We start from the raw sequence: 19,270 nt of genomic DNA on the forward strand, positions 1-19,270 counted from the left end.
CTAGAGTAAAGGTTTTTAGACCTAAAGAACAGATAATTTAATTTTGCTTTTTTGATATTGTTTTTGAAAATCATGACTCTTGAAATATTTTCTGGAAAGCTTCAGGCTTTCGGTGTATCCCTAATTCACAGGTAGCTTTTCATTAATACAATACAAGAATACACTATAACAGAGGTTAATTTGTTTTTCATCAAAGCTCTGCTTTTATTGAAGTAAATCATACTTAATAATACATTGCTTTACTGTGATTGTAAATGTACTTGACTGCCTTAGCAGTACTAGGAACAGTTACATACTGTAACATGAGTGAAAATGAGCACATACCCTGACTGTGTAAGTATCGCTGCCTTTAAGGTCTGCAGAGCCTTGTAACAGTTTGTCAATACAGAAGCTGAATGAAAGAGCTTTTTTAATAACTGTAACCATTACCTAGAATTTACTGAATGAGAGTTCTGCTTCAAAAAACCCTGATGGTTCAACATGATGAAGAGAATTTATTCTGTTGGAACAGAATAATTTTTATTTTAGAATCCCATGTGTCTGTAAGGAAATTTTATGTATAAATGGGGTGGGGTTTTTTTAGCTGTCTCAGTGTCTTTTTTGTAGTCCAGTCCATGTACTTCTCATAGGAAGGGAAAAATACATATGCAGGCAATTTTCAAAATTAATAAAATGTGTGCTCTGTGTAGGATGCAAGCCTGCAAGACTTCACAGCTGAACACGTGTGAAAGTTGACTCACTGGAGGGTACTACTATAAGAATATTGGCTGTTGAGAAATGGAGAGAATTTTTGCAGAATACTCCACGATTGTGTGATTTTTAGTAATTATGGACAGTGTTTCAGAGAGCTGATAGCCCTTTACCCAAAACTGTTTGTCAGGTTACGTTTCTGTTGTCACTTTGACACTCACATCAGAACCATGCTGACTTTGAGTGTGAAATGCAGGCTGAAAAGCAGGTCCTCTATTTGAGGAGCTCTGCTTCATCTCAGAGAGCAGTTGAGGCACATGAACGTTAGACCCTTAAAACATCAAATGTTAATGACAGGAGGAGATGCAAGTTTCATGCAACTAATATTAGAACAGGAGGAGGTTTCAATAATTTACTAGATAAGAACACTATATCTAACAATTTTTGACATTTTAGAGCTCTCCTTTTCTTGAGAGGGCTATTCTCGATGATTGCAAATGTAGAGAAAAATATCTAACTGTGTAGAAACAATGGACTTTGAATGAAGAGGAAGTGAATAAGGAAGAAAATGGAAAAGGCTATTTTTCTTGAATTTTCCTTAAAATATATATATATACCTACTGAACAATGAAAAGGAAATAAAATTAATCAATTGTCAACAGCCCAACTAAAATATGTATGAAGGAGGAAGATAGTATTGTAGAATAATTTGATGGTTTTACAACAATTTATTTATCCCTGTCAGCAGTGTCAAGATTTAATTCTTTTAATTTCTTTAGGCTTTTAATACAGGCTCGCTACGATGTAAATATTAAAGATTATGATGGCTGGACACCACTTCATGCTGCTGCTCACTGGGGTAAAGAAGAAGCATGTCGCATTTTAGTGGAAAACCTATGTGATATGGAGGCTGTCAACAAAGTGGTAGGATTTTTATGTAATCCTTGTCAAGATACAAAGTTCTGGTCTCTAAAGTGACTTTAGAAGCCAGGGTAAGAAAAGTGATGATAAACTGCTGTTTACTGTACGTGGAGCTTTAAATAATGCATGTTTTGTCAAAACAGCATGTTTGTGTTCAAAACTAAATTCTCTGATTGTCTAAATTAATTTCTAGGCCAACTTTATACTTAGTTCTACATAAAATGATCCATGTGATCTTTGACATGGAAATTCAAAATAGAATGGGTTTATTGACATTTCAGAAGTACAGAATCAGTGACTCGATGGATCTACATGCAGGCCTTCATTTGATCACTGAAGACAATGCTGATGCCTTTGGGTATTGCTTTGAAATCAGCTTGTGTTGGCAGACTCAAGAGGCTGGTTTGGGTGCCCTGGAAGAAACCTGTAGGCATCTCTGGACTCCTTAGATTTAACTTGAATGCTTCCTATGCTGGATTTCCTCAACTTTTACGCAAACGCCCACGTAGCTTGCTGGCTTTGCAAGATCTTGCTCCTTACAGGTAGAAATATATTCATGATTCATGTAGGCATCACAGGGATCCAAAACTTTTCATTCAACTGTGTAAGTGCTGAAGCTCTTTCTTCTCTTTGCGGTATGTTTTACAGATAGAGTCTGATCTGTTTCCAGTTTCTGTCAATACTGTATATGTAACGTACCTGCCCAACTTTCAAGATGAATTCTTCATTGAATTTTTTCATGAACTTTTAAAAATAAAGTAGGGAAATATGCAGATACATATAATGAATTAGCAAGTATTTACTCTGTGTAAGGGCAAAGCTACTGCTGCTGAACTGTTTTAGTCTTTTTCTCCCTTAGAAATTGAGGTTGCTTACAGTAAAATCAGTGAATTCTGGAATTAAATTTCAAATAGCTTCAACTCTGTTTCTGTATGATGCTTACAGAACTTCTAAATACCAGCTGCAATAACTGTATTTTGTATCAGGCAATCAAAAGCTGATGCAACTTACTGAAGCCAGTTTATCAAGTTATCTGTTAGATTTTTTTTACTGGGGTTGTGAAAATGTGGAGGGTGGTATTCTAGAGAGCACTCTCCTGAAAGTATTTTCGGCTCAACTTGGGCAAGAGCAAGAATAAAGGAGGTACAGAGAGATGTAAGTTGTTTTATTTGGTGTATGTGCTTGTCTGTGCAAGCTAGGAAAGTTTGGGCTGTTGTGTTCTTAAGTATGCTGGTAAGCATTTTTGCTTTAGGACATAGGAAGATTGGAAACTCCTCTGGGTTTGATTTCAGTTGTAGATGCTTAGAGTCTCAGAGAACTCAGCCGTTATTGTTTAGGCACTTGCCTTCAGATATTAACTTTTATGGACTGGGTTTAGTTTTAATCTTCCAACCACATCAGTTTTCTTGAAAAGTGATTTTTGGAGGTCAAGGTAGGTCTAGCTCATACTTTTTGAAAATAAACCTACTTAATAGCTACCTGAAAACAGAAGGCCAGATTAAAAACTGTAGACATAATGCAAACGTAAACTTGAGATAATTTTGGTGTTTAGTTTCCAGGTTAGTACTGTGTTATACTAAATGTAATAGTGCAAATGTCAGAGGACCTCAAGGTGTTTTGGGTAATGCTGTTGAAAGGTGCACGTGCTTATGCAGTATGGTTAGAAGTTTTATGGATGTGAAAGTTAATGGTTTGAAAGTCCATCCTTTCTAACTATTTAAGATAGACTTCACAATGTAATTAGGGATATGTTTCCCTTTAGTTAACGTTTTGAGAAACTGAAATAAGCAAAGACAAATATGAACACCTTTGATTATCTTTATAAGCTGCTGTGACCACTTTTAAATGACAGCTCTGTCTTTATTGTTATCGTACGAAAGTACGCACTTGATTTTGTCGTGATCCTCCCAACTTTTCAGTTTGTCCGCTCAGTGTGTTGATGCAGCTGCACTTATACCAGTGGATCAAGGACTTAGATTCCTAGATTCCAGCCTTCTTACATTTGAATGCAAACTTACAAATACAAAATATTGTTTTAACGTATCAAAGTAAGTTAGGCTTTCTTTGTGAAACTGTGAGCGTCAGTCCTTCCCATCTTCAAGTAGAAATGAAGAAAGGGAATTTTTGAGATCTTTTCCAATTCAGACCTTAAAGATAGAATCTCACATCCCGTGGGCATCTGGTCTAGTTGAGAGTTGCAGTGACTATGTAGATGTAAGATACGGCAAGCTGAAGAAATTCCAGCTGACAGCATTATTCTGTGTTAGTGAATCACATGATGTTCTGATTATTCAAGCACGTGTCCCATGGAAATCATACACTATGGGGGGGATAAGAACAAACGGTTGTAGCAGATGTTTTATAAAACGGAATGTTAAATGCCATTTTACTGTAAAAATGTGAAAGCATGACTACTTAAATTCAGTATAGCTTGCTTATATAATTCAAACTTTAAAAAATCAAGCTGTATATGGTAGTCTGAGATGGACAAGATACTGAACGGCTCAGGATCCATCCATCCATCCAACTGCCTTTGGAATAGTTGCTTGGAAGTAATATTGTGAGAATCATATTCTTTCAATCTACTTTTCTTTTCCTTGGTAGTTTGTTGGGTTTTTTTCCTTCAAAGGACAGCAAAATTTTATTGAAGTCATGTTTTTATCTCTAAATAAAACATGTTTACTCATCAGGTATAGATGCTTTAGTTTCAATTACCCAAAAAAAGTAGTATTGCAAAATTGTTTTCAGCTACTGACAGACTAACAGTTTGTAATAGAGCTTGGCTTATACTTTCTAATTTCTCTCTCTGAATTTGCTCCTTACCTGCATCATCATGTGATAAGGCATCATAATCCATTATATTTAAATTCTGCTGTACAGTTATGGTGTTTTACTTCTTCCCCTTCTCCAGGGGCAGACAGCATTTGATGTGGCAGATGAAGATATTCTAGGATATTTAGAAGAATTGCAAAAGAAGCAGAATCTGGTAAGCCTTTTGTATATAAAAATATATAGATATATGTTATAGATTATTATAAATACGGTATGCAGCTCAGAGCAGCATATAGATTGGAAACAAATATTTGATTTAGGGATCCAATTCAGGTAATGCCATAGCCATCTCAGAAGATCTTCTGTGCCTTTACTGAGTCTATTACGGTGACCAAAATTCCTTGGAGTAAAGAAGATCCTTTTCTAGTTGCCTTGTCCAGTGGGCATTTTGTGATGTGAAGCATCAACGATGAGCTACTTACTTGGAATAACGGTTCTGAGATTTTAGATTTTGAACTCTGACACTTTGAAAGCTTACACACATTCTAGTGTTTGTACTAGTTAAAGATTTCCCTCCGTTTGTAATTCTGTCTCACTGATACCGTTCTATCAATTTAACTGCATCATTCTGTATGTTTTAAAGCTTCATAGTGAAAAACGGGAAAAGAAATCTCCCCTAATTGAATCCACAGCCAACATGGATAATAATCAGACACAGAAAACATTCAAAAAGTAAGTAAACTAGGAACAATTATAAACTCTTAGTAAAAAAAATATTGTTACAAGCTGTCAGAAAGTCCTGTTTGCCAGGTGTTAGTAAATGTTGGGGGCTTAGTAAGTATTTTTCTTTTCAAACTCAGTAAGGAGACATTGATTATGGAGCAAGAAAAGAATGCAACTAGTATAGAGTCTCTGGAGCAAGAAAAAGCAGATGAGGAAGAAGAGGGAAAGAAGGATGAATCCAGTTGTTCTAGTGAAGAGGAAGAGGATGACGATTCAGAATCTGAAGCAGAGACAGGTACGTTATTTGGAGTATTGTCTATCTTTTAAGTTTTTATTTTATAAATTTACTTATTTAATATCACATGATACAGAGTTAAGTATCTTAAGTTTCACATATTCTTCTGCATTTCACTAAGCTTCCAATCATTTTAAAGCAAGTTTATACGCATCTAAGGTCAAGTCATAAGAGAGATATCAAACAGATGTCTTTACTGGTTGCTATTTAGCTTGAAGATATTAACCTGTTTATTTGATTGGCTACTTGACAATTGATGCTTTTAATTAAATAGTTGGAATAATAGAAGCCTTCAGCAGCATGCCAGAAAACACTGAAAAAGTTAGAAGATGAAATCACAAATGAAGGCTTCATAGCAGTGTTTGCTTATGAAACTGGTACAGAGATTGGAACAGAAGTGCAAACATTCTCATTTGTTCTTGCTGTCCTGAAGTAATTACCAATTAATCTGGCAATCTTGGCTCAGGTATTCATAAAGTAATGGTGGATATTTTTTCAGTGTGTACTATTTCAGTACTTTTCAAACTTTTAAAGGTGCTATTTTAATGTTAACAGTTACTTCATTTTAAGAGGAAGGTTCTTTGAAAAGTTTGGAAAGGTCTGCAAAGAAACACATTACTCTGTACTTCTCCAATGGAATTTACGTGGTTTTTTTCCTTAAACAATTGTCAGAGTCTTAAAGCAAGTAATGGTGTAAGAACAGCATAGCATCTTTTTCTTTCAAATCAGAAGACAAATGCCAGGCAATCAGTGTTTAAAGATACATGTTCAATCCTAATGAAGAATTTTAGAATTGCAATGCAGCAATAAAATACATAGATATCATTAGAAATTGTTAATATTTTATATTTACATTTTTAAAAATAGGTAACCCTTTTTGGTGAGCTGTCAGTTCTCATTTTAAAACAATCTTTCTAATTTCTTCACCTGAAAAGATAAGACTAAGGAGAGATTTTAGATCTAACCATTATATCATAAATATTTAACATAGACGGAAATAAAAATAAGTTGCAGAACAAAACTGTCTATTATGGTTTAATGGCTTTTGCATTTTGAAATATACTAACATTTCAGTGGTAAGCTGGAAAAAATGTCTGTTGAGCTTTGTGATTAGTCTTTCCCCTTAGTACACTTGCATCCCTTATTTACAGAGATTGAGCTTTGATAAACTCAAACCCACTGTAATATAGAACATGTAGTAATTTCTCAGTGGCTGAGCTAACTGTAATGTCTCCTGAACTTTATGACTCTGGTAACTGTGTTCTCTTCGTTACCAGTAGATAGTTTGTGCCAGGAAAATTTGACTGTGACACAAGAATTAATTTATGTAAACTTTGGGGTTTTTAATATAAACAAGGCTTTATCATACTTTATTTGGCAAGCTGGACTTAGAGCTTTTCCCTGTAGAGCTGCATCTCTAAATTCCACGCTTGTACTTTCCCTTTTTTCTCGTTATTAAGTTTAAGGTAGTTTTCTAGTGAAAAATCTTAAGATTATAAGGAACATTCTGGTTGTAAAATACTTTAACAGCATTCAATATTGTGAACTACTGGAAACTGTATTTTCTATTCTGTTGGGATATTTGAAATGTTTTCATAAAACTTACATTTGGTTTCATTGATTATGTGAGAATACAATTTAAAAATAAATACATTTCTGTCTGTAAGACCAAGAAGGGAAATATGAATATGAAGTTAGCATCTCCTAAAGAACAGGGAAACAAGCTGAAGAATAAAATCTTCAGCAGTTCAGGTTTTTTAACTTTCTTTGAGGTAGTTTAATATTTTCTTTGAAATTTAGTATTAGCTCAGTCATGCATACAACTATGTTCTTGCTGTACTTGAAATAATTTCAGAGTACGGTTGTGAAAAATCCATTTTTCTCCTTCCATGCTTTCACTCCTGATAACTTTTTCTGTATATTTTAAAACTGTATTACTCACTTGCAGATTTCCAGCAGATCGGCCTGTGCATCATCTCAAATCGTACTGTCAGTCTGCATTGTCCTGTTGAACTTTTTATTACCATGACCTAGAAGTTTACTACCCTTTATTTTCACTTGTGTTTAAAAAGAACTTTCCATAAGTGCAGAGTTAGTCATTTAAGCTGATTTTTTTATATTTGTATTTTAGTGCATAAATAATTATTCAAAACATCTGTTCAACTATGTCCATAACTGAAACACATGTGTAACGGCAATGCCATTAATTATACAGTTTCCAATCGTAGGTTAGTACTTTGTAGATTTGAATGTTAGATGCGAGAACACCGTATGAAAACATTGCATACTTTCTGAATTAGCTGTTTGTATGCTGTATGGGAGCTGTAGACATAAGGTATTTTTATAGTAGGACCAAAACCAATGGGGCTTGAACCCCACGTTGCTCCATACCACACGGATGAGGTGTTGCATTCTGCTGCAAAGAATGTTCAGTTCAAATAGGTGAAACAGAAGTGAGGTGTAAGATTATGAAGCCCAGGCAAGTGCAGTGACAACCTTGCATCACAGCCATGCATGTCTGTGTGAGAGGGGTTAGGGTACACGGACAAAGGACAGAGGAAGAAATGTGGGCAGGAAGGACAAAGCAGAAGAGGGTAGAGTAGGTAGACAGTGAAACTTAAGTAGGAAAACAAAGGACAAAGAAGGAATGAAGCAAATGGAAAGTCAGAGCTTTGGAAGGCAAGTCCCTGCCTCAGCTCATTCTAGTGACTGGAATCCCTGGCTGGTCTCTCTGTGCAGTTAATTATTTCTTTGCACTCAGCATACACAATTATCCAAGAATAAATGTCTTACTTTGAATTAGCATCTTCTCTAGTTCAAATTAACTCTTACATGCAAAAATACCTCCTATTGTTAAATTTTTATGGGCTGTCTGAGGAGGCTGTGGAATCTCTGTCTCTGGAGGTTTTCAAGACCTGACTCATCAGAGCCCTGAGCAACCTGGTCTGTACACAATATTGACCCTGCTTTGAGCAGGAGGTTGAATTAGGTGATCTCCTGAGGTTACTTTCAACCCAAATGATTCCGTGGTTCTGTCTCTGCATCTCTCAGTGTTTAGCACTTGCTGAATAACGAAGAAGAATAATGTTACATGCATGACCATTGTGGAAAAAACCTAACTAAGATGCAGATTGGGAGTGAGGGGGAAAACACTGAGGAACAAATAATAAAATCCTGTTTGGAAAGTTGGCTGTCAAATACGTTCAAAATAAATTAAACTCTGTGTTGTAGAAGTGAAGAAATTGTAAATGACAAATGAAAATTAAAATCTTGTAACTGTTTTGCAGATAAGACCAAAACGTTGGCAGCTGTAACTCATAATGCAAATACCACAAGTACACAATCAGCATCGGTAGCCGTGACAGCGCCTTCAGTAGCCGGTGGCCAAGGGGCACCTACATCACCTGTTAAGAAGGTAAAATAAATTGCCTTTTTCATTATTTTAAATTTCTGTTCTTCTGTGTAAGCTTGCATTTTTTGATTCATGTATAAAAAGTGGATTGGGTTATCCAGTGGAAAATGTGCACAGATTTCCAAAACATTTTGTTTTCCTACAGAAACTGTGTTCAATCTTTTGTTAAATTCTGAATGGTTTTGATTCTAAACAGGGATCTAAAATGCAAAACTATGAAACAGCTGAACATTTTTAGAAACTACAGTGTCTCTCTGTGCCTGTACTTCTGATGACACAGGTAGATAGGTACTTTCAGGAGCGCTTAGAATCTTTCAGTTAGTGCTTAGGCACTAACACCTGAAATAAGAAATAGAAAATGCTACAGGTCGCATCCCTGATTGTAATATGTTTAGGACCTCATGGAAAAGCTAGAGAATCAGGACGTGATTTATTCAATGCACAACTTAAAAACACACCTAGCAAAGCCATGTAGCACTCAGGAAGCTTTTTACAGCTTGGTGTTAAAAGTTATTTGGAATTAATTTCACTTTTGCTTGTTAAAGGGAAGATACATATGCCTGGAGAAAAAAATTGCAGTAGATAATAATGCACGATCAGAAGGTGGTATACAAGCCAAACTTACAGAATATCAAAGCAAACTGGATAGTAAGCCAGTAAGGCTTCATTTGCCAATCATACAACTTTGAAGTGTAACCCTCTACTGGTGCTTCTGAAAAGTGTGTTCAGGAGAAATGGTAGCCATGATATACTGAAGCCACAGCAGAGAGAGAAGACGTACTGCTGAGCAAATAGCATGTATTGTATTTAACTCCCAAGAGCTTATTGGAGTTTTAATTTTTACTTTCATATTTGCAATAGAACCTAATGATGATTCACGTTACAAAGTATACTTTAATGTAATAGATGCGGGAAATATATTGCCCAACAGCATCATGTTATGTGACACTGTACAATAGGATTGGGCCAACCTTCCTGATCCCAAGAGCTGCTTTACAAAAATAAGAGTCATCTCAAAAAAACGTGAGAGCAAAAGGGGAATTGTGGGCATGGCTTGCCAGCAGGAATGACTTCTGTTTCCCCTCGCTGAGCTTTGTGGCTGGGCAGGCAGCTAGATTCCAGGGTGATCTTGTGACGTTAACCTAAACAGTTCCTGCTGGCTCAATAAGGAATTATGGTTCCCTGTCACGGGAGCTGCATTTGAATTGCTCAGGAGCTGTGCAGAACTTAGGAGCTATAAGTTCTCCACACAAAACAAAGCAAATGTGTGAGGGAGGGAAGACATTGTGAGGAATTGCTGGTTTGCTAACAGTGTTTAACTGGAATGAATTCAAATATATAGTGTGAATTTTACTGCAAGGAAATAGGCCTACTTTATATTGTTTATTTTTTTAAAATCACTTCACTAATACAAGCATTTGTGACAGCTGGGCAATTTAAGTGATGTGTTCTCCACCCAGTTCTTTTTTCTCAACTTAATTCTCTTTGCACACTGGAGATTCTGTGATATTTAACACTTCAAACACTTTGTTTTTCTTGTAATTGTCTGAACTTCATCATGAAGTTCCAATCATTTTATTTTGTATTAAGCAAAAGCCTTCTAAGGTGTATGACTTTCAGCAATAGGACATTACCAAATTGTTGCTGGCTGGGGTGCGGCTTGATATTCTAGCGTTGAATGATCAAATAGACATAATTTTTTGGTATGTGATTAAATGATGAAGAAGGGGGAAAGGAACTTTTTAATAATAAGAAGAAATAAGTAGGATTTTAAGCTGAATTATATCCTTTTATAAATCATGAATACACTGGCATTTAGTTCTCATTTTATTATGCAGTAATTAATGGCTTATCTTTTGGTCTTAAAGGTAAAAGGTGGAGGTTAAAAATGAGCTGTAGTTACTGTTCTAATACTATATGTGAAAAATTCAGGGCCTTCTGTAGCTACAAAATAAATGCACATTTTTATCAACTCACCATCTTGTAACATAGCATGTACCTGTGATCTAGAGAAGCAGTTGCAGCTCGTATCAGTGAACAAAGAGGCTTTAAACTGTTTTTACTAATGGAGGTAAAATAGCACTGTATGTGTGATCTTGCATCTACTTTTGCACCATCTGTGCTACTGCATCTACTCTTACACTTTTACACCATAGGTGGCCAAACCGTATGTTGCTCACAAGTGGTGCAGATGCAGTGTATGTACTAAGTTTGAATTTGGGTTTTCTTCGATCTGTACAGCATTCAGTAATGCTGCTTTCTGCTTAAGGGTGCTGAAGTAAGGCAAGTTTGGGGGTGAAGCTCCCAAAGTGAGGGGTTTGATAGCTAAGCTAGCATGGGATGTGTGTGATTAAGGGATATGAATGAAATATGATAAGAAGATAAGAGGTGTGTTAGCGTGAATCTTCCAGTTTTCTTAGCCATATGAGCAATTAGGGCATGGACCTTGTTAGGTCAACAGGCTTTGCTGTCCTTGTCTATGCAAACTGTAATTCTGTCTCTGAATTAGCTAAACATGCTGTGTTGTGTTTAATAAGAATCTGTTACTAAGGTTTTAAGTCTCTTACTGCTTTTTGGTACTTTATGCTGTAATGAAGAGCTACATAACATAAACATAGGAACAAACTATGTGGTTTTAAAACAACCTTTTGTTTCTGTTTTCCATTCTTTCAATCTCCATCTTTGTCTTGTCTTAATTGGCTTTAGTATGATTTCATTCCTCCTATCATGCCTGTCGTGGAGTCAGTAGATCCTGCATCATGGAGGCAGGGCTTGCGCAAAACTGGCATTGTTCTTGTGCCCAATAAGGGTGAAAAATCTATGGTGAGGTTCTGGTGTGCACAGGTTTGTGTACAGGTTGCAAAATAACATATTTAATCAAAATGTTGATACTGGATTTGCATGTTTCTAAGTTTGCATCTCATGATGACAGTGTGTATTACAAAGTGTGAGTTGTTCTAAGCTAACTTTTAGAGGAGTAATATACCATGACCAGTCTTACATTTCTTATCTCATTAACTAATTTAAGAGAAGAGTGTGTAGCTTGTCTCTCACCACAACTTCCCTCCAGATTCAACACTTGATAATATATGTTATAATAAAGATAAATAAATAAACATATTGTAACAAAGTAAATAAATAAATAATATGATCATTTAAAACAGATGCATTTTCAAATCTTCGCAAGGAGTATGAATTATCACAGGTAATGTAAATTAATAATTTAAATTCATTTGCATGTGTTTTATAGTTTCCAACATCTACAACCAAGGTTTCTCCCAAAGAAGAAGAAAGGAAGGATGAATCTCCCGCTTCGTGGAGGTTAGGTCTTAGAAAAACTGGTAGTTATGGTGCACTTGCAGAGATTACTGCTTCCAAAGAAGCTCAGAAAGAAAAGGACTCTGCAGGTGTTATGCGTTCTGCTTCCAGTCCTAGACTTTCCTCTTCATTGGACAACAAAGAAAAGGTAATTGTTTTCGGTGTAAAACAACATTTTAAGGGACTTATCTACCTTACTTAGTGTAGAAGTTTGTGACATATCACAGAAGTAAGACGTTCTCCTCTATTGACTGTACTACACATCTATTCTTTACCAAAATTCTGAAAAGTTAAATTATGCAGCTTGTGTGTAATCTCTTTAAAAAGTGTACTCTGCCCCTTCATTGTCTGAGGACCTGGTATGTAGATCTGGGGCTTCTCCCTTTTTGGGACTTGCAATGCTAGTAGTAGTTTTTACAGTTAAAGGGGATCAGAGATTTGATACCTTTGGCATCACTTGGAGGGTAATGTTGAAAGAATACTATAAAAAAGGAGTCTCTTTGTATTCCATAGTAATTTGTTATTTACAAAAATTAAGTTCTAGAATTAAACATGAGTACAGTGAACCAAGTGAAGGACTAGTTTGGAACAGATAGCTGAACAGCATTGAACTTGTGGTTCTATTTCAGGTACAAATGTTTAAATGTTTTCATGATAAAGAATAATACCATACCATACTGTATAAAAATACTAAAACAGTTGCTTTCAGTATAATCGGTGTTGGAATTGTACTGCAGCAAAGAAGAAAAAAGAGAAATCAAGTAATTTGCATCACTGGAATGAAAACAAACAGTTCTCTTTTTCTGTTGTAGTCATTATGATATTCAACTAAAGCTGAAAACTCATTTGTATAATAAGGTCTCATTGGTCACAGATAAGGTCACAAAAGGCCTCAGATTGGATATTAGGAAAAATTTTTACACTGAAAGGGTCATTAAGCACTAGAATGGGCTGCCCAGGGAAGTGGTTGAGGAGGTTTTCAAAAGACGGGTTGACATAGTGGTTAGAGACACAGTTTAGCAATGTGAGGGGGTTTTTTTGTATGGTTTTCTTTTGGTTTTTTTAGCAGAGTTAGGTTGATGGTTGGACTAGATGATCTTAAAGGTCCCTTCCAATCTAGATGATTCTATGATTCTATAATAAATAAAGCTGAACTTTTCATAATGATAATTTTTGAACCAGTAGCAGTATAATCAATAATAGTAACACTTAGTAAAAAACACATGTCTTTCAGGAGAAAGATGGAAAAGGAACTCGACTTGCATATGTTGCACCTACAATACCAAGACGACTGGCCAGTACCTCTGACATTGATGAAAAAGAAAACAGGTGACTCTGAAGTTATAATTTCTATTAAATGTAAAATTGCTTGATTTTAGAGTGGCCGACAAATTTACAGATTTTAAGACAATGCTGTTATAGCATTATTCTGCTCTACAGAATATGCTAATCCATAGGGTAATCCAATTCCTTTTGATCTTGTAAATTGTAATGACCTTTTTTAAAATCCAAATTATTATATGGCAAGAGCAGAACTGGGCAATGAGTGTTGTCTTATTGGGGGAGAAAAGAAATAAAATCCAAAATGTGAAGTGGTAAACCTTAAGCTACTGAACGGTTCTGAAAGCATTTTACTGCTTTGTCCTGGGCCATGGAGTGCTGCTGTTGGGCTCCATTATTACAGTAAAATACTATGTTTCTTACAGTCTTTGCTTAAAACCATATCATGCAGCAGCAATGATTTACAAAAATCATAGCTAATTTACAAAAGCAGTTGTTCTGTTTTTCTTGTTTACATGTTGATGTTTCTTCTTCTTTTGGAGATTTTTGCTTTTTTTTTGCTGCTATTTCTTTTGTACCTTTCAGTATAAAAGAAACAAAAAGTTTAGGTGCATAGGCTTGTTACCTTTTATGACTTGGGGCACTTTCATGGCAAATTTATGTTGTCAGAATCTTCCCGTTCTCTGCTCCTCTCTGTTACTGACATTCTACTCAGACATTTTCTTGAGTTAATATAGAATGCATTCAAGTACAAAACTTAGAAGTCTCCCTAATGTCTTGTTTCTGCTGGATTGTGTCTAGATAGCTGAATGTTGGATGACCTGAACTGAAAATCTTCTCATTGCTCAAAATGTGCTATTTTAATAATTGTCTGTAAGACTGATAAATCTCCTGTGTCTGAAGAAGAGCTTCTTTGTTGCTACTCTTGAGAATGGTTCAACACAAGATAAATACTGGCTTTTCTTATGCTTGCAGAATACAGTTGCCTAAGTTTAGTCTCTGGGTGACAGATTCTGTTTTGCAAGAGGGATATTCCAGCTCTCATGCTCCTCTGAAGTCCAGCTTAGTTTGTTAGCATCTCTCATGTTACTTGGCCAGATTTTTTTAATCTGTAGTTCTATAACAGGGCAGATTGGAGTTTCTGGTTGTGCTTATCATTCTCTGGGGTACTGTATTCCTTGAGGCTGCATTTATTAGTCAGTTTTGGTTTGTTTCTGAGAGAGATAATTATTATTTCAGTTTTTGTTCTTTGTGTCTTAAAAACTCTTGTACTCCAAAATTGTCATAACTAGATGATACCTTAATATTGAGATAAATATTTCGTTGCAATGTTATGTCTTAGAAGCTGTTACTGCTTCTAACAAAGGGATTAAATTTTGCTTCAGTGTTGAGGTTTATTTGTGTCGTAGACATGCCAGTCTTAACTGTCATGACTTATTCACAGACACAGTTCCAAAAGTGGGTATCAGCAATAGCATGGTTTTCCTCATGGGCATTGGGTGAGCTGGGGGTCATCAGTCTTGTTAGTCCCAGTGCTGACCAAATTATTGACCTGAGAGCTTTCTGTATTCACTGGTGTGTCGGATATGAAGCCTGCTTTTAGGCCAGCCTGTTTAGGCACCAATACTTTGCCTGATGTATGATATGGCAGTCAACCCAGCTTACTTAATTAAAGCTGTAAGAGATTTTTGACATTTAGTCTGACCTGGACATGTAGAATTTAAACATTGGCCCTACAGGTACCTTTAATAAATTATTAAGGTTTCTGCTTTTGTCCCAGATCTCTGTCCGTGTTGCTCAGCTTAATGCTGGATTCTTGTTCTACCTGTCTGAACACCTGCTTGTCTGGCTTATCGATGATGTAGTGTAATCCAGCTAACATCCTGCTGTGAGTCATGGGAAGGACTTCAAGATGAATCCCAGTTGGACTTTCAGATTAACAGATTTCAGGCACTCAGCCCCAGTCAAGTAGCCGATGCTACAGCAAAAGTGCTGGCAAAGTGAAACCTTCAATAATTGTAAATAATTGTAATACAGCAGGACCTTGCTGTGGTGGATGATACATGAGAATTTGTGTTTCTCTTTGGTGGGAAGAGATAGCACTGCATTGGCTTGTGTTTGATCTTTTTCTGAAGTTGTTTCCGACCACAGCAGTGCTAGCATGCATTTTTGTGCAAAAAGAGTTACATTCTGAACAAAGGTATCTGAACATAAAATACATCTTTACAAAATTTTTATTTTCCCTTGCACACCTGGTTGCCTTTTATATATAGTTTGTGAAAGACATTTTTTTTCTTTCTATCTGAACTTTACTTCAAATCTTGAGGTGACATTTTTATTAGAAAATCATTTTTTTGCATCTCAGTATCAGTTTTCAGGGTAGTTTTTCTAAGTAGATTTTTGCAAGGTTATTTCTTGCTGCTATGAACTGCAACAACAGGCTGGAAATTCCTTATGACTAAAGTAATGTCAGCCAGTGATATGTGACAGGCCACTCAGGAATGGCCACTGCAGACCTGTTTACACTAGTCTACAGTATCATGAGTTCTAAAGGCTGGTCATCTTTTGAACTTCTTATAACATCCAAGAATAAAAAAAAACCACCATTAAATCAATTCCTAAAAAACTCGAGTACTTTTCCCATTACTACACTGGGTAGTCTCAGGAGCAAAGAGAAAAGTCTCTTGTTCCTTATTTGAGAAGAACACAGGCAGCAGTGGTCACAGATAAAAGCTGATGGTCGATTTCTTGTTGATGAAATCCTTTTTAGCAGCTTTTCTTTTGATGCTACTTTTCTATTATGTTCTTTACAGCGTTAGTGTAAATGTAGTATTTTTCCATAGGAGCTTGAAAATGATTGTCTGCAAAGGTGGTTGTTTTCCTGTTCTGAGTGGCTATGTTTATTTTAAGTCTGTTCTCCAGGGTTTTAATCTTTAATGTGAAAGTTCTTTTCAGCTCACCTCAAGAACCACCTCCTTTAATATGAGTTTGGTAAAATAACATCTTTTTTACAGGGACTCATCTGCTAGCTCAATACGTGGTGGCAGTTCCTACACCAGGAGAAAATGGGAGGAAGATGTCAAGAAAAACAGTTTGAATGAAGGTCCTACATCATTAAACACAAGTTATCAAAGAAGGTGTGGGATTTTTCTCTTGTCTTTTTTTATCAAAATAAGCTTACAAATTGAAAGAAAAATTATGCACTGAATCACTTTGAAGGACAGTTTAAAATTGAATGGTGACATGTTAAAATGTTCAAAATTACTGCAAACTATGTACTTGTGCTGATATAACACCTGTGCTGATTTTAAAGCTATACCATTTTTACTAACTTAGAGTTTTGCAGCAACTGCTATATAATTATTATATATATTATATTATTATATATTATTATAATATAATATATATAATATATAATTATATGCTTCCTTTCGCCATTGTTTATTTCAGTTGAGGTTCATTTGACTCTTTCCGGAATAGCTCAGAAACCAAAGATAACTATTTTAAGTGCTGGAATAGAGGTAATTCTGCCTGATATCTGAAAAGGCGAAAAATATTGTCTCTGTTGAACCTTGGGTTTGCATGACAATATCAGAGGTCTTGGGCTGCTCTCCATAATGTTAGATTATAGCCACACCTACCTTGAGTATGAGCATTTTAGAATGCATATGTAAAACTAACTTGAATGCAAAGTAAATGATGATTAATACGAAAATAATTTTCAGGTGTGTGTGGATCCTATCTTGCAGGATTTTCTCAGAAGGAATCATACCCTGCAAATATATACACGATTAACGTTACTCCATTGTGTAGTTTCAGTGTAGCTATTGAAGTTCTTCATTGGAATTCATGGAGCAATAACTATCTAAATTGAGTAGCTCAAAAGAAACGATTGTCATTCAGGTAGCTAAGTTGCATACTGATATGTACTGATGATGTACAGGGTGATGGATATTTAACCTTTTTTTTTGTCTTGACATCGATGTTGTCAGGGGCAGTCAGTCAGGATGTTTCGTACAGCATAATACATCTTTGTTAACTTCCTGCCTTAAAAAGAAAACTCAATTTTCCTAACTGTAGGTTTAGGAAAGATGTCGCACAGATACCCTGTTCTGGATGGAAAATATCAAGAGTTGATGTTGTGTGAACAGTCTTCACATGTTGGCTTTTACCAGTATTTATGCTTCGGTCTTCAAACAAAATGTACTCATCATTTTTAAATTGCATATTTTTCTTTTCATTTTAGAATTGATAGTAACAAAAAAAAGATCAATTGCAGAATGACAAAGAAGCACCTTTCCTTAAATCTTTTGCAGTTAGCAATACGATGCTCTGTCTGTTCTAACAGTGGATTCTGAGGCTTAGTCCTGAGCAAACATCCTAACTTGGTAATGCAAAATTTGTTCAGCCAGAACCGATGAATAGAAACGTAGAAACCACTGGATCTTCTTTACAACTTGAAGAGCAAGGGAAAAGCATGAGTGGGAGGTTAATCTTTCTGGGAATGATTGAAGTTAAAAAAAAAAACAAGCAATACATTTAATTGGTTGAAAATGATAAGAGGAATGATACTTAAGACATTTTCTTTTATGACAAGCTGTGAAGTAAAATTCTGCATTTTCTGAGGTATTCAGTGTGGGTGAAACAGCAGTTTAAAAATGGGACATTAGTGGTCCTATATGAATACTTCAGTAGATGCAATCAAGACAGTCATACGTAAACCAGTGAGATTCCATTCTTTATCTCCTCTTGTGGAGAAATGGTCCGGACTAAGGGACAATTCTGCTGCCCTCTGAAGTCATAAAGTAAAAGTTTTAGTCAAGGAAATAGCGAAGAAAATGGCTTTTGAAAATGCTTGGTTTTGCCCCAGAAGTTTCCGAGCCTCAGCTGAGACACAGAAGACGCGGGCAGGAATTTAATGGATCATTCACAGCTTTGTACTATTTTAATGAGCAGAGATAAGTAATACAATGCATTTATTGTACGTGTCTCTCCTTCAGTGGCTCCTTTGGTAGAAGACAAGATGATTTGATTAGTTCTAATGTTCCAAGTACTGCATCAACAGTTACCTCTTCTGCTGGTCTTCAGAAAACACTGCCTGCCAGCGCAAACACTACTACAAAGAGTACAACGGGTTCTACTTCAGCAGGTGTACAAAGCAGGTAATGGCACCAGCACGCTTCTTTTTGTTCTTTTTTTTTGTCAGGTCTACTGTGTGCTTATGTACGTGCATGCGTTCTTGTTTAGTAGATCCTGGGGCTCTGGATTTTTTCGCTTTCCTGTTAAATTTGTTTTAATTTTATACAATTTGGCTCGAAAATTGTGAATGGCTTTCTCCTGTAAAGCGACAGCCATGTTGACATAAAAGAATACAGAAGGGTGAAGAGTTCAATTATTGTGAACTGTTCAATTCTTAAGTATTCAATTTAATAGCTCAAGTTGAGCTTTCATAGTAGAGACATTTCTCAGTTCGCTTTAAAAAAAAAATCCATCCCTCAATTTACATGTTACTAGTTGTTTAGTAAAGTGCTTTCATTGTTTAGCTGTTTCCTTTTCTCTTTTTTTTGTGTTGCTGCTTGTTATGCTGTAGTACCTCAAATCGTTTGTGGGCTGAGGATAGTACTGAAAAAGAAAAGGACAGTGTTCCTACGGCAGTGACCGTTCCTGTTGCACCATCTGTTGTAAATGCTACAGCCACTACCACAGCCATGACTACAGCTACTTCTGGCACTGTGTCCTCAACGTCAGAGGTCAGGGAGAGACGGAGGTGTGTAAAGGTCCTAAGAGTAATGTTGCTCTTGTACAAAAGTTACATATTTTTTTTCTTATTTACAGGAATGTTTTGGTTACCACAAATT

At 35.9% G+C, this 19,270-nt stretch overlaps 1 protein-coding gene across 9 annotated transcripts in view; it reads left to right on the plus strand.

Moving 5' to 3' along the window:
• Positions 1–19,270, plus strand: part of PPP1R12A (protein phosphatase 1 regulatory subunit 12A) — a 117,154-nt gene that overhangs the window by 69,153 nt on the left and 28,731 nt on the right. For 6 of the 9 annotated variants that reach the window (XM_014963642.1, XM_014963644.1, XM_014963640.1 and 3 more), the window contains exons 5-15: positions 1,470–1,614; positions 4,523–4,597; positions 5,027–5,115; positions 5,244–5,401; positions 8,689–8,816; positions 11,520–11,636; positions 12,064–12,279; positions 13,366–13,460; positions 16,427–16,549; positions 18,413–18,574; positions 19,003–19,179. In XM_014963642.1, coding sequence (XP_014819128.1) covers positions 1,470–1,614; positions 4,523–4,597; positions 5,027–5,115; positions 5,244–5,401; positions 8,689–8,816; positions 11,520–11,636; positions 12,064–12,279; positions 13,366–13,460; positions 16,427–16,549; positions 18,413–18,574; positions 19,003–19,179 — 1,485 coding nt within the window. The remainder of the gene's footprint in view (positions 1–1,469; positions 1,615–4,522; positions 4,598–5,026; positions 5,116–5,243; positions 5,402–8,688; positions 8,817–11,519; positions 11,637–12,063; positions 12,280–13,365; positions 13,461–16,426; positions 16,550–18,412; positions 18,575–19,002; positions 19,180–19,270) is intronic. The other 3 variants (XM_014963647.1, XM_014963648.1, XM_014963646.1) reach the window with 1 other exon arrangement.

The sequence above is a fragment of the Calidris pugnax genome, unplaced genomic scaffold, assembly GCF_001431845.1.
Source record: "Calidris pugnax isolate Ruff unplaced genomic scaffold, ASM143184v1 scaffold44, whole genome shotgun sequence".
Taxonomy (NCBI): domain Eukaryota; kingdom Metazoa; phylum Chordata; class Aves; order Charadriiformes; family Scolopacidae; genus Calidris; species Calidris pugnax.